Source organism: Schistocerca serialis, chromosome 2 (genome assembly GCF_023864345.2).
Source record: "Schistocerca serialis cubense isolate TAMUIC-IGC-003099 chromosome 2, iqSchSeri2.2, whole genome shotgun sequence".
Taxonomy (NCBI): domain Eukaryota; kingdom Metazoa; phylum Arthropoda; class Insecta; order Orthoptera; family Acrididae; genus Schistocerca; species Schistocerca serialis.
Genome location: NC_064639.1, coordinates 565,017,618 through 565,032,624, shown reverse-complemented (window position 1 = coordinate 565,032,624; position 15,007 = coordinate 565,017,618). Strand labels below are relative to the sequence as shown.

Here is a 15,007-nt window from a genome sequence, read left to right as displayed (position 1 = left end):
AGAAATCGTAACAGGACCATCATATCTTGCAATGCTACTGAACTGGTTATTCCCACAACTTGACTCTGACAATTTCATCTATCAGCAAGATGGAGCACCACCGCACTGGGACAATAACGTGCGTTGTTTCCTCAATGCCAACGTGCCTCATCATTTGATAGGGCTTACAGGACCGAGTGACCAGGCTTTACACTCTTGGCCTCCTAGGTCCCCTGGCTTAACACCATGTGATTTCTTCTAGTGGGGATACGTTAAACAATGTGTTTACGTTCCTCCCCTACGATAAAGTATATTACTTAGAACTGAGTGCGGAATAGGTTGCCTGTCTGACCGCACGTTTCGCATCACTTGTAATAATTAGATAAGTCTAATAGTCCACATGTTTCTAATTAATGCTTACTTTCATTTCAATTGATTTTCAGAATTTTTGTGTAACAGCTTTTTATTTTATGTGTGAATTCATTAATTTGTAGCTATACCATGGAGCGATTTTCTAAGAGCTGATGCCGATTTCATTTTGTGATTGTTGGTGGTCACCATGAAACAGTGTGATACTAGTGAAGAAAATGCTCCACTGGAAGCAGAGCCACTTGTGCCCTGTACCACAGAAATTATTCACAGCAAACACAGTCTTTCATCACAAAGACAATCTCAAGTGGGTACGTTAAAAGTCCATTAGAGCAACAACAACGCCTCAAGACAACATTTTTAAAGGAGGAATACTTGGACTAAAAGCAAAAATCGAATTTGGGTGCAGGCGTCTACCAAATCTTGAATACAGGAGAATTATTTGATGACGACATGTTAGAGGTACACCAACTGACAGAATGGAAAAGAGCAAGACGTGCATCAAGTGTCCTGCGTCAGAAAGAAGGAAAAGGGCGTATAAGCAGTGGCGTAAGTGCAGTATATGTGTTCAGCCAATTTGCCTGAAACGTGGTAGGGATATGTGCGCCGAGCGTGCAAACATTCTGCGAACTAATATTCTCAGTTCATTTTATTACTGCGTTTGTTTACTTTTCTGCAACCTTTTTAATTTATGCTCATAAACACTCATAAGGATCGTGACTGGTGTTCATTTTAAATATCGTAATCAATGAAGTCTGCAGAAGCGCTGAATAGTATTTCATATGCTTATAATATGAAATAGTTCACTATTCACTTCACAGCTAATGTCGAGTCACGTGATAAAAAACATTAAGACGTGTACAAGACCGCACGTTTCTAGTTACACATACACTATGTGATCAAAAGTATCCGGACACCCCCAAAAACATACGTTTTTCATATTAGGTGCATTGTGCTGCCACCTACTGCCAGGTACTTCAGTAGTCATTAGACATCGTGAGAGAGCAGAATGGGGTGCAGCGCGGAGCTCAGGAACTTCGAACGTGGTCAGGTGACTGCGTGTCACTTGTGTCATAGGGCTGTAGGCGAGATTTCCACACTCCTAAACATCCCTAAGCCCACTGTTTCCGACTGTTTATTTAACCAGTATGCTTACGAAAAAACACAGGGTATTTTAATAAAAGCATTTTGGATATTTATGCTTTCAAATTTTGATTTTTTAATTTTACATAGAATATTTATTCTGTTCGTTTCGTGTGTTGACTCTAAGACAAGCACTGTGACGTCACACACTGAAGCACTCTACACTGCACTGTATAGAACTTCATAGGATAGCTTATTTAGCACACAGACTTAAGTTTTATAATGAATTTTGGTAAAAGTTATTTGTAATACAGTTATACATTTTCAGACGGATTTGACGACTCTTTTTTATCAAAAAGCGTTTACATAAACATTGTTCAGGTCTACCTTAAAACAAAGACACGCACGAAAGTTGAAGAAGAGGGAGACAGTTTACATATACGAGGGTATTTCGGAAAGTAAAGATACACAGTATGCCAGAGGAACAGAAGAGTTTTGGCGAGCAAGTTGGCAACACTGGTGTTAACCTTGAACCGTTAGCTTTCTCCTCGCGGTCGTTTGGCAGTTGAACGTTGCTTCTGGTTGGAGTAGGTGGTGTTTAAAATGGCTGCGCCGATTCAGAATCCCGCCAAATGCAAAGTGCGCTCCGTCATACGTTTTCTTCATGCAAAATGTCAGCGACCAGCAGATATTCACAAAGAAATTGTTTCTGTTTATGGGAACATTATGAATCGACAAAATGTAACGAAATGGTGTCGCCATTTCCCTGAAGGTAGGACCGATGTTCATGACGAACAAAGAACAGGTTGGCCATCTGTGATATCTGATAACCTTCTTCGGAGAATGGAGGAAGCAATTCGTGCGAATAGACGTCTCACATTGAAAGAATTGCATCAGATCATACCAGATGTGTCAATGACAACTCTTTATGATGTTGTGACTGTCAAGTTAGAGTACAGGAAATTGTGTGCCCGCTGGGTTCCAAACTTTTAACGGAAGAACACAAAAAGAAAAGGATGGGCTTTGCACTTGACTTCCTCACACGCTATGCTGAAGCAGGTGACGAGTTCCTTGATCACATTGTGACAGGTGATGAGGCATGGGTTTATCACCACACACCTTAAGCCAAGCAACAATCAATGCAAAGGCGCCCTTCGAATTCACCAAAAGCCAAGAAATGCAAAACGTCGATTTCAGCGAAGAAAGTCATGGCTTCTGTTTTTTGGGACAGACAAGGCATTCTTCCGTTGGAAATTATGCCTCCTGGAACGACAATTAATGCCGCTGCATATTGCCAGACTTTGAAACGTCTTCGAAGGGCAATTCAAAACAAATGCAGGGAAATGCTGACAAGTGCAGTGCGCTTGCTTCATGATAACGCTCGGCCTCACACAGCGCTCGTAACCAAAGCACTACTCAAACAATTCCAATGGGACGTATTGGACCATCCGCCATACAGCCCGAACCTTGCGCCCACCGACTTCCATGTCTTCTGTTACCTGAAGTCACATCCTGGTGGAAAATCATTCCACGACGATGAAGAGATCAAAGGTAAAGTTGAAATGTGGTTCCGACGACAGGCGACAACCTTCTATGACTGTGGGATACAAAAGCTTGTGCACCGACTTAACAAATGTTTGGATAACGGGGATGATTATGTCGAAAAATAACAAATAATCCAGTTAATAACATGTAACTGACGTTTTCTGAACAAATTTTCTATTTATGGACTGCGAGCCATTGTATCTTTACTTTTCGAAATGCTCTCATAGAACAGCAATAAACAAAACAGTTACACAGTACGTACATCATTTACGAAACCACCAGGCAAGTATTACAATAGAGTTGCTTCTGGCTGCTTGCAAGATTAGCTGTGTGTTATTGGTAATGACGAATAGCGTAATAACTTTTTTTTGGCATAATTTGCGGCTTCAAAACAACACGGCTGCCTTCTTAAGTGCCGTTATCTATATGTTTCATACATGGAACTGAAATAATGGAACTCATAAAGAAGTTTACAGATGAACTGTGTGTGTAATTGACGCATTCACACTCTGGTTAATTAAGGATCAAGAAATTAATAAATAAGACACTTCATATACTGAATTATTTATTTGGGGCTCTGTATTGTTCACAGTTTCTTCTGTCGAGGAATTTGGAAATAGCTTGTGATGAACGTGCTGCCTTTACGGAATGGTGATGCCGGCGGTACTTGAGATCCAGTCGAGGAAGTAGGTGACCCTGGTGAAGCCGGCCGGGTCTCCGCTCGCACAGCCATTGCCCGAACCCCAGCTGACGATCCCGATCTGCGTGTAGCTTCCCTGTGAGCCGACCACCAGCGCGCCGCCGCTGTCGCCCTGAAACCTGACCACAGTATAATCTCTGGCTGGTGGGAGCCCCAATCAGGTATTCCCCAACATAGTAAAGTGTCACTCACTCAAGATGTAGCGCTGAAGGTAAACACATACATTCTAAAATAGTAACTCCATAAGTTCTTGAAATCCTTTTCCTCGAATGCAACTGCCATTGTGGCGGATATTCGCTATCTGCTCAAAAGTACCGTGCGTGTCCGCCATGCGCCTTTACGTTGGCTTGAAACTGTGCTGGGACACTTTCAGTCAGGTGTCTGAACGTTTGTGGAGGAATGGTTCCCCGAAACTAGAGGAGGTTGTGCTCTAGGACGCTGCAGTTTGAAGTAATGGAAGTCGACCAAAAAGTGTTCCATTGTGTTCAGGTCGGATCTCTGTGCAGGCTAATCCAATTAAGGAATGTTATTGTCCACAATCTATTGCCTCACTGCAGCATCTTTATTATAAGGTGCATCGTCGTGCTGAGACATGCATCGTCTGCTAACTGTTCTTCTACACTATGAAGTACACGATGCTATAAAATACACTGACGAAAAACTAATGCAACACGAAGGTGTCCTGCGACATACACGAAAACTGGTAGTCGTGTTTCTACATCTGAAAAACGATGTCTACTCAAATTTCGATCTATTCGCATAAGAGCGCCGCTAGTAGCGTCACTGTGAACATGCAATTCAGGTTTTCTTTAATTACACGCTGTAAAGGTCGTGAGACTTAGTTACCTTTGAGATTGAATGTGAGTTCATTGCAGTCAGGGATGCCTTTAAAGCGATAAAGACGCCATATTGAACAGGGTCGTATAATAGGGCTGCGATAAGCTGAATGTTGCTTCTGCGATACTGTAGAAAGACTTGGTAAGAATGTAGCCACTGTGCATGATTCCTGTCAGCGGCGATCACGAGAATGTACAGTCGCGAGAAGACCGGGCTTGGGACGGCCACGTGGCACTACCGGGAAGGAAGACCATCGTCATCGGCGTATGGCTCTGGCTCATCGTACTGCACATACAGCAGCAAACTGAGCAGCAGTTGGCACCACAGTGACTCTACGAACTGTTACACATCAGTTACTTCAAGAACAGCCCCGAGCCAGACGCCTTGTAGCGTGCGTTCCACTGACCACAAACCGCTGCCATTTGCAACTTCATTGGTATCAAGCGAGAGCTCATTGGAGGGCAGACTGAGGTATGTTGTGTTTTCTGGTGAAAGCCAGTTCTGCCTTGGTGCCAGTGATGGCCCTGTGTTGGATAGGAGGCGGCGTGTTAAGTGCCTGCAACCAACCTGTCTGTGTGCTAGATACACTGGAACTACACTTGGAGTTATGGTCTGGGGTACGATTTCGTATGACAGTCGTTATCCCAAGTTCCCTGACTGCAAATTTGTAAATTAGTTTGGTGATTTGGCCTGTTGTGCTGTCATTCAAGAACAGCGTTACAGAGGGTGTTTCCCGACAAGATGACCCTCACGCACATTCCGCCGTTGAAACTGAACACGCTCTGCAGAGTGTCGACATGCTACCTTGGTCTACTCGATCAGTAGATCTGTTTCCAATAGTGCACATGTGGAACATCATCAGACGACAACTCCAGCGACATCTACTAACAGCACTAACATCCTGGTATTGGACGAACAAGTGCAGCAGACATGGAACTCCATCCCACAATCTGACGTGCAGCACCAGTACAACACAATGCATACACGTTTCCATGCTTGCATTCAACATTGTGGCAGTTACGCCGGTTATTAATGCTCCAGAATTTCACATTTACAATGGCATATCTTGTGCTTACAATAACCTGCAATCTTGCAGTATTAATCTCTTACATATACTACCTAGACAAGTGTACTAGAAAAATTTCAGTACACTACATTATTTGTTGGTGTTGCGATTTTTTTCTTGTCAGCCTATGTTCATATCCTTTCCATCTAGTGTTTACTTAAGCACAATACGGGCATCACACCCTAACAAGACTCTAATATCATAACGCCACTTTCTCCGCACTCCACTGTCGGCGCAGACAGGTAACATTCTCCACGCATTTCTCAAACTAAAATCCACTTTCATCTGTTTGCTTTCCACTCGTACACTGCCCAGTGGCATCGCTGTTTGCACCTCCACAAGCGTTGGTTAGCAATAACTACAGAAATTTGTCGCTTCTGAGGAGCTGCTCGATAATTGTGTGCTCTGAGTTGATGCGATTTTTTACATCCTCCGCAATGCTCGACCGTTCTTGTCCGTCACTTCAGTAGATCTACCTGCTTTGGTTCAGTTGTGGCTCTACCGTCACGTTTCCACTTTACAATGACGTCAACGACACTCGACTTGCGCAACTGGAGCGTTCAATATCTCCAATGGATCTTCTCAGGAAACATCCAATGACTATTCCATGCTCGATGTAAGAGAGGTATTCTGCCTAACCTATTCGTCTGTCATTGTTTCTCTGCTGACAACACGATACTCTCCACCTCCTTTTATACACTCGCATCCACCTGACACTCAGAAGTCAGTCCCGCATTACGGAGGGGTGTCCGGATAATTGTCATCAGATGATGTGGAACTGTGCCGAGTCAAGGTTTCCATAGCAAATATCTCATTTCCCTTTTCGCACCGCTGTCATATCAAATCGCGTTCACACTGACAATCGTTTGTTTCCATGTAACTGAATGCCTTTGCTTGTGCTAGATGCTCATTCCTTATTGTGAAGTGTTATGGCAGTCTGTAAATATCCTCTACAGGTTCTGACTGTGATGATGGTACAGATTACCAGTGAAGAGGATATGTAACAATACTCGCTTCTTTATGCAACAAAGTGATGCCAGCACAGAATCTGGGAGACCCCAAATTGTTATCATCGTCAGCAGACCATAATTGGTAAAATGAAATTTGGCATTTACACTTACGCCTTTTTCCTTAGTTGATTCCGTACCGAAGTCCAATACCTGAAATTGATACATTTCTCATTCTTTACCACGGATAACAGTATGCATCCTCATCAAAGAAATAGAAACTTCCCTACCTTTAACCCTTAGATGAGCTTATTACTATGGAAGATCTGCAGTACGTTTAGCTTCACACACAGTGTAGCCTATAAGGCAGGGCAAACTCCAACCGTGAGTAATATTAGCTCGGCATCGTGTATCAGATTCGCAAATGTTGTTAATATCTTTGGACACCGAGGGTGCAGCATCAGCTTTTCATGAACGATGAATGTTGTGAAGTATTCCGAGGATCGTTAGTAATTCGGTATTGTGAATCATTCGGTGGAGAGGAACGATCTTCATGATTTCAGACCATGAATATAGTACAGATACGCAGTGCACTGTCTCCACTACTGTTCATCACTTTTATGGGCGATGGAATAATGAACAACCAGAAAAGTTTTATTGAAATTAATGCAATTGGATTTGCAGATGATATCATGATCTGAGGCAAATCAGAAGAAGGAGTTCAGAACAGATTCAACGTGTGGAAATCAGCTCCTAGAATACCTTCATATCAGCGAGACCAAGGCAGAGGCGACAGCATTCAATGTAGACGAGCATCACGCGATTGTGAGACAAGGACATCATCAGCTACAGTTTGTGGACGGTTTCCCGCACCTATATAGCATAATGTCCAGGAATAATTCGATGGATAGAAGACTACGAACAAAGTTCAAAACGGTGCTGAGTTCTACCAACAATAAAAATTTCGCCATTGAAGCATGCGCACTCACAAAGAGAGGCATCGAGGTCCCTGGCAGCGACAGCGACGCAACCTTCGCCGCCCAGCCACCGGACGCACGAGTGCCACGCACCCTGAGCTTAGTTGCCACCGACGCCAAAGATCATCTTAGTAAGAGACTGCCCGACCGTAGCTCTAGCCACTTCCTGCTGAGTTGTAGTCCAGTTCTGGCATAGTTGTCACCCAGTTGTCGAATAGCTCGGGTTAGCAGCAGTCGAGGATAGATATAGTGCAGTCGTAACTTTCTCTACGAAAGTAGTGCATCAAACTGGCACCAAGACTTTCAGTACGTATGTTTCTATGTAGTGAACTATTAACGTGATAACTTGTCCCTGCTTTGCTAAAGACTTTTATATGGATTTCAACAAGGACACTTTGTTCCAAAGTTAAGTGTAGTACAATATTACGCTGAGTGATGGTGTTCACTAGTTCTTTTGATTTCTGTCCCAGAATCCACGCACTGTCCCGACTGGACATGGTACTCTTGGTGGTCAGACTACTCGGTCACTTCAGTTACCGTGTGGAATCAATATCTGTTACAGTGAAAATGACTGTAGGTACTTACGTTGCAGGTGCTCTGTCCGCTGGAACCGACGGCGCAGAGTGTGAAGTCGTAGATGGGACCGCCGTAGTATTGGCTGCACTGCGTGTTGGACATGACGTTCAGTGTCGTGTACTGCAGCGTGTCTGGGATGACACCGTCTGGAAACAAACAACACGGCCTCGTGTACCCCTAAATGCTTCCGTGAGTGACAGCTTCACTAGATGTGCGAATGTTCAGTTTCCAAGAATGTTCTTTATCATGTTACGTTACGGAATTACACAGATAATGTAATGCAACTAGTAGGCCGAACATTAAACATGTTCTGTGTGTTTTGTATTACATGTTTCTCTTCACATACATAGCTTCGTTGTAAACTTTTGTTAGGGTAACAAGTGCCACATAATACTAGCGTTTATTGAGACATGTACTGGGTGACAATTATTGAACTACATGAAAAAAAACCATGAGCCATTGACCTTGACGTTGTTGGTGGGGAGGCTTGGGTGCCTCAACGATACAGATAGCTGTACCGTAGGTGCAATCACAACGGAGGGGTATCTGTTGAGAGGCCAGACAAACGTGTGGTTCCTGAAGAGGGGCAGCAGCCTTTTCAGTAGTTGCAGGGGCAACAGTCTGGATGATTGACTGATCTGGCCTTGTAACACTAACCAAAACGGCCTTGCTGTGCTGGTACTGCGAACGGCTGAAAGCAAGGGGAAACTACAGCCGTAATTTTTCCTGATGGCATGCAGCTTTACTGTGTGGTTAAATGATGATGGCGTCCTCTTGGGTAAAATATTCCAGAGTTAAAATAGTCCCATATTCGGATCTCCGGGCGGAGACTACTCGGGTGGACGTTGTTATCAGGAGAAAGAAAACTGGCGTTCTACGGGTCGGAGCGTGGAATATAATATCCCGTAATCGGACAGGTAGGTTAGAAAATTTTAAAAGGGAAATGGATAGGTTAAAGTTAGATATAGTGGCAATTAGTGAAGTTGAGCGGCAGGAGGAGCAAGACTTCTGGTCAGGTGAATACAGGGTTGTAAATACAAAATCAAATAGGGGTAATGCAGGAGTAGGTTTAATAATGAATAGGAAAATAGGAATGCTGGTAAGCTACTCAAACAGCACAGTGAACGCATTATTGTGGCCAAGATATTTACGAAGCCCACGTCTACCACAGTAGTACAACTTTATACGCCAACTGGTTCCGCAGATGACGAAGAGATTGATGAAATGTATGATGAGATAAAAGAACTTATTCAGATAGTGAAGGGAGACGAAAATTTAATAGTCATTGGTAACTTTAACTAGATAGTAGGTAAAGGAAGAGAAGGAAACGTTGTAGGTGAATGTGGAATGGGCTTAAGGAATGAAAAAGAAAGCCGCCTGGTAGAATTTTGCACAGAGCATAACTTAAACATAGCTAAAACTTAGTTCAAGAACCATAAAAGAAGATTGTATACATGGAAGAAGCCTGGAGATACTGGAAGGTCTCAGGTAGATTATATTGTGGTGTCACCACCAGACACCACACTTCCTAGGTGGTAGCTTAAATCGGCCGCGGTCCATTTAGTACATGTCGGACCCGCGTGTCGCCACTGTGTGATCGCAGACCTAGCGCCACCACAAGGCAGGTCTCGATATACGATAGAGCACTCGCCCCAGTTGTACGGACGACATTGCTAGCGACAATACGGACGAAGCCTTCCTCTCATTTGCCGAGAGACAGTTAGAATAGCCTTCTGCTAAGTCCATGGCTACGACCTAGCAAGGCGCCATTAGCCTTACCTAGTTTGAGAGTTATCGTATAAATGTCTCAAGAAGAACGCTGTATTCATCAAAGAATAAAAGTTAAGTATAAAGCAGCTACGTACTTTTCTTGCTACCATTCAATAGTTATCCTGTTCCAGACTTGACGCCAGTCGGCGTGTGTGTACGCGTGCCTTTCTTTCGGCTCCCTTCCCAGTGTGGCGTAGCAAGCTTGTTACGCCACAACACATTGGCGACGAAAGGGTCTTGTTCTTTCTGATTGCTTACATTTATTTGTGTCATGGCTTCGCCACAATCTCCAGATGTACTGTCCGAATTTTATCGCTTGCAGAATCAGCAGACGCAGGCGTTATTGGATGCCCTTGGACAGCTCGTCCAGGGTCAACGTGCTCTGCAACACGATGCGGCAGCCGCCGCTTCACCGCTACCGCAGCCACAACATGCAGTTGCACCGCCGTTTCGCAGTTTTAATGCGGCGCACGAATCGTGGCAGGAATGGTCCCACCAGTTTGCCTTTCATCTAGCCGCCTACAGAATTCAAGGTAATGAGCGGCAGCCGTTTTTGCTTTCTTGTGTCGGTGTGTCCACCTACCGTGTGATAGTGAAATTGTTTCCCCGACGCGACGTAGCAACTCTGTCCTACGAAGAAATTTTGTCTGCTTTAGAAGCCTATTTCAAAGAAACAGTTAATGTGGTTGCAAAACGGTATACGTTTTTTCGTACAAAACGTACGGCCGGTCAAACTAATAGGGAGTGGGTAGCAACATTGCAAGGCCTTACTAGGGAGTGTTCTTTTGACTGTGACTGTGGTCTTTCTTATTCAGATACAATGGTGCATGATGCAATTGCACAGAACGTTTCTGATGTTCGCATACGGGAGCAAATTTTGAAACTAGTTAATCCCTCCCTTCAACATGTGATAGACATATTGGATAGACAAGACACACTTGAATGTGCTCAGGAATCTTTTGAAACTTCGCCAGCCGAGTGTAACATTAACCGGCCCGCCCGGTAAATTGCCCTCGCGCATGTCGAAGCAGCTGCCGCCGCGCTCTAAGCCACGTGTGCCGTGCCAGCACACAAATGCAGTGAAATCATGCCCGCGGTGTGCTACTCGACATTCGCGTAAACATTGCCCGTCACGCCAAGCTATTTGCTTTTTCTGCAATAAGAAAGGACATGTTCAAAGTGTTTGCCAGAAAAAGCTCCGATCAGACACTCTTAATCATTCCAGGTGTAAGTAGGCTGTTTAGGTTTTTTTTATTGGTAACGCCACCTCTGTGTGAAAATCACTGGCTGTGCTGTGTGCAGTCTGTGGCTGCTTTGCATTGTTGTAATACTCGCCATTGTAGTGTTAGGCAGCTGGCTGTGAACAACGCATAGCGTTGCGCAGTTGGAGGTGAGCCGCCAGCAGTGGTGGATGTGGGGAGAGAGATGGCGGAGATTTGTAATTTGTCATGAACTGCTATATTTATATATGATGATATCAAGGTAAATACATTGTTTGTTCTCTACTAATATCTTTCATTTGCTAACTATCCCTATCAGTAGTTAGTGCCTTCCATAGTTTGAATCTTTTATTTAGCTGGCAGTAGTGGCGCTCGCTGTATTGCAGTAGCTTGAGCAGCGAAGATTTTTGTGAGGTAAGTGATTTGTGAAAGGTATAGTTTAATGTTAGTCAGGGCCATTCTTTTGTAGGGATTTTTGAAAGTCAGATTGCGTTGCGCTAACAAAATATTGTGTGTCAGGTTAAGCACAGTCTTGTATAATTGTTCAAAGGGGACGTTTCATATGTCGACCCTTAGCCTAGGAGACCTCACTGGAATCTTCTGATTTTTTCTTGTAGTTTGTGTATTTAGTGTAGCTTTTGTTTATTGCTAGCGCGTAATTGTAGAGAGAATCTCCTTTGTAGTTGTAGCCTTTCATTGTTGTACAGTAAAACAGTTGTGGCATGGATGTAGATTTGCACCAAGTATTTCGCAGCTACGCTTGCAATTAACTACATATTATTTTCAGTGCTATGTTAATGTGTTCTCCTATTTTTGCACTTCAAATTGTGCTTTGCTGTGTTATCGTGTGAAATATTGTGACTATTATGGCGTGTGAAAAACGTGACACTAGGCTCCAAACTAAACTGAGAAATAATAGTGAAGACGAGCGTAGCTTATCAGCGCCGCCGAGTAATGAATTAACTAATGTTCAAAGCAGTAATTTGGTAATTGCGCATAGGGAAATGGAGCGGGCGGCAAACAATGGTGTAGACAGTGAAACAGGTAGTGAACAGGGAAGCGTTATCGATCGATTGGTCGGCAACAGCTCGCCTCAGGAATCGGGAATGACAGAACACAATATTGCAAATACTGCAGACTCAGGTTTTGGGTTCCCACCGTTTTCTCAAATGAGTCAAGACACATTTTCCACTTGTCAAAATGTGAATGTTGCCGGTGCAAATTCACTGCCGAAAAGCACTGAGGAACATGTTTCAGACACCAGTGCATTGTTATTACAATTAATGCAACAAATGGGACAAAAGCTTGAAAAGTTAGACACAATGGAACAACATCAGAGACAAACACAGCAACAGTTAGACACAATGGAACAAAATCAGAGACAAACACAGCAAAAGCTTCAAAAGTTAGACACAGTGGAACAAAATCTTAAAAAGTTAGACTCATTGGAACAAACACTTGAACAAACACGTGAAGATTTAACTACTGAGTTACATAACATTGAATCGAAATGTCAAAAAGTCTGTAATGACGTAAAAACACAAATTTGTGAGCATTTTCAACCTATTTTTTCGCGGCATGAAAATGCATTACAGAATCACGAAGCAGCCATAAAAGAACTGCAAACCATTGTTCATGAAAATCATGAGACCTTGTGGGCTAAAATTGACTCAGTTGCATCTACCGATTCGGTTACGCAACTTGCAAAAACACAGGAAAACTTAAAGGACACAGTAGATTCGATTTCAACACAAATGGACACTCTGAAACTTGGTTCAGAAAAACACACTGAGGAAATGTGTTCACTATCGGAGAAAGTAGCCGAACTTTCGGATCAGGTCACTAACTTATCTACAAAGGTAGATGATGATCTGAATGACACAAGACCCGTAGCCTTCACTGACACAGAAGAGTATGAACAAATAAGAAAATTCAAACAAAATCAGAATCAAATTAATACACAACACCAAAGAGAAATCCGGGAAGTACAAGATCAGCTGACACAGGTAATACAAGAATTACGTATTTCAGAGGACACTCGCGCTCCAACACGGGAAGAGGGACTTAGAAACACGGAAAAGCCGCAAAATAATAACACAGGGCATTTCGGAAATTATGAAAGAAATTGGCAATGTGCACCGAATTTTGAGATGGAACGGCCGACACGACCTAACAATGACCGATATGCGACTCGCCGACATGACGATTTTGACTATAAGCTGTTCATTACTACACGTAAATTCAAAACATTTAAGAATTCTGGCAACGACATTCATCCACAAGCATGGCTCCATCAATTCTCTCATTGTTTTCCTCCCAACTGGTCGTTGGAACACAGATTAGAATTTATGTGTGGCTACTTAGAGAATGAACCAGCTGTAAGAATGCGATCGGTCATTCACGATTGCCACAGTGAAGGAGAATTTTACCATGCCTTCCTCTCAGCATATTGGTCTCAAGCCACACAAGACCGAATAAAACATGGTATCATAATGATGAAACATTTCGAACAATCTGAATTCTCCAGTCTTGTGAAATACACTCCCGGAAATTGAAATAAGAACACGGTGAATTCATTGTCCCAGGAAGGGGAAACTTTTTTGACACATTCCTGGGGTCAGATACATCACATGATCACACTGACAGAACCACAGACACATAGACACAGGCAACAGAGCATGCACAATGTCGGCACTAGTACAGTGTATATCCACCTTTCGCAGCAATGCAGGCTGCTATTCTCCCATGGAGACGATCGTAGAGATGCTGGATGTAGTCCTGTGGAACGGCTTGCCATGCCATTTCCACCTGGTGCCTCAGTTGGACCAGCGTTCGTGCTGGACGTGCAGACCGCGTGACACGACGCTTCATCCAGTCCCAAACATGCTCAATGGGGGACAGATCCGGAGATCTTGCTGGCCAGGGTAGTTGACTTACACCTTCTAGAGCACGTTGGGTGGCACGGGATACATGCGGACGTGCATTGTCCTGTTGGAACAGCAAGTTCCCTCACCGGTCTAGGAATGGTAGAACGATGGGTTCGATGACGGTTTAGAGGTACCGTGCACTATTCAGTGTCCCCTCGACGATCACCAGTGGTGTACGGCCAGTGTAGGAGATCGCTCCCCACACCATGATGCCGGGTGTTGGCCCTGTGTGCCTCGGTCGTATGCAGTCCTGATTGTGGCGCTCACCTGCACGGCGCCAAACACGCATACGACCATCATTGGCACCAAGGCAGAAGCGACTCTCATCGCTGAAGACGACACGTCTCCATTCGTCCCTCCATTCACGCCTGTCGCGACACCACTGGAGGCGGGCTGCACGATGTTGGGGCGTGAGCGGAAGACGGCCTAACGGTGTGCGGGACTGTAGCCCAGCTTCATGGAGACGGTTGCGAATGGTCCTCGCCGATACCCCAGGAGCAACAGTGTCCCTAATTTGCTGGGAAGTGGCGGTGCGTTCCCCTACGGCACTGCGTAGGATCCTACGGTCTTGGCGTGCATCCGTGCGTCGCTGCGGTCCGGTCCCAGGTCGACGGGCACGTGCACCTTCCGCCGACCACTGGCGACAACATCGATGTACTGTGGAGACCTCACGCCCCACGTGTTGAGCAATTCGGCGGTACGTCCACCCGGCCTCCCGCATGCCCACTATACGCCCGCACTCAAAGTCCGTCAACTGCACATACAGTTCACGTCCACGCTGTCGCGGCATGCTACCAGTGTTAAAGACTGCGATGGAGCTCCGTATGCCACGGCAAACTGGCTGATACTGACGGCGGCGGTGCACAAATGCTGCGCAGCTAGCGCTATTCGACGGCCAACACCGCGGTTCCTGGTGTGTCCGCTGTGCCGTGCGTGTGATCATTGCTTGTACAGCCCTCTCGCAGTGTCTGGAGCAAGTATGGTGGGTCTGACACACCGGTGTCAATGTGT

At 44.6% G+C, this 15,007-nt stretch overlaps 1 protein-coding gene across 1 annotated transcript in view; it reads right to left on the bottom strand.

Moving 5' to 3' along the window:
• Nucleotides 1–3,617: 3,617 nt before the first annotated feature.
• LOC126456221 (brachyurin-like) overlaps nt 3,618–15,007 on the bottom strand; it is a 51,283-nt gene continuing 39,893 nt past the window's right edge. The window contains exons 4-5 of the mRNA XM_050091974.1: nt 8,089–8,225; nt 3,618–3,788 (exon numbers count right to left, since the gene is read on the bottom strand). Coding sequence (XP_049947931.1) covers nt 3,618–3,788; nt 8,089–8,225 — 308 coding nt within the window. The remainder of the gene's footprint in view (nt 3,789–8,088; nt 8,226–15,007) is intronic.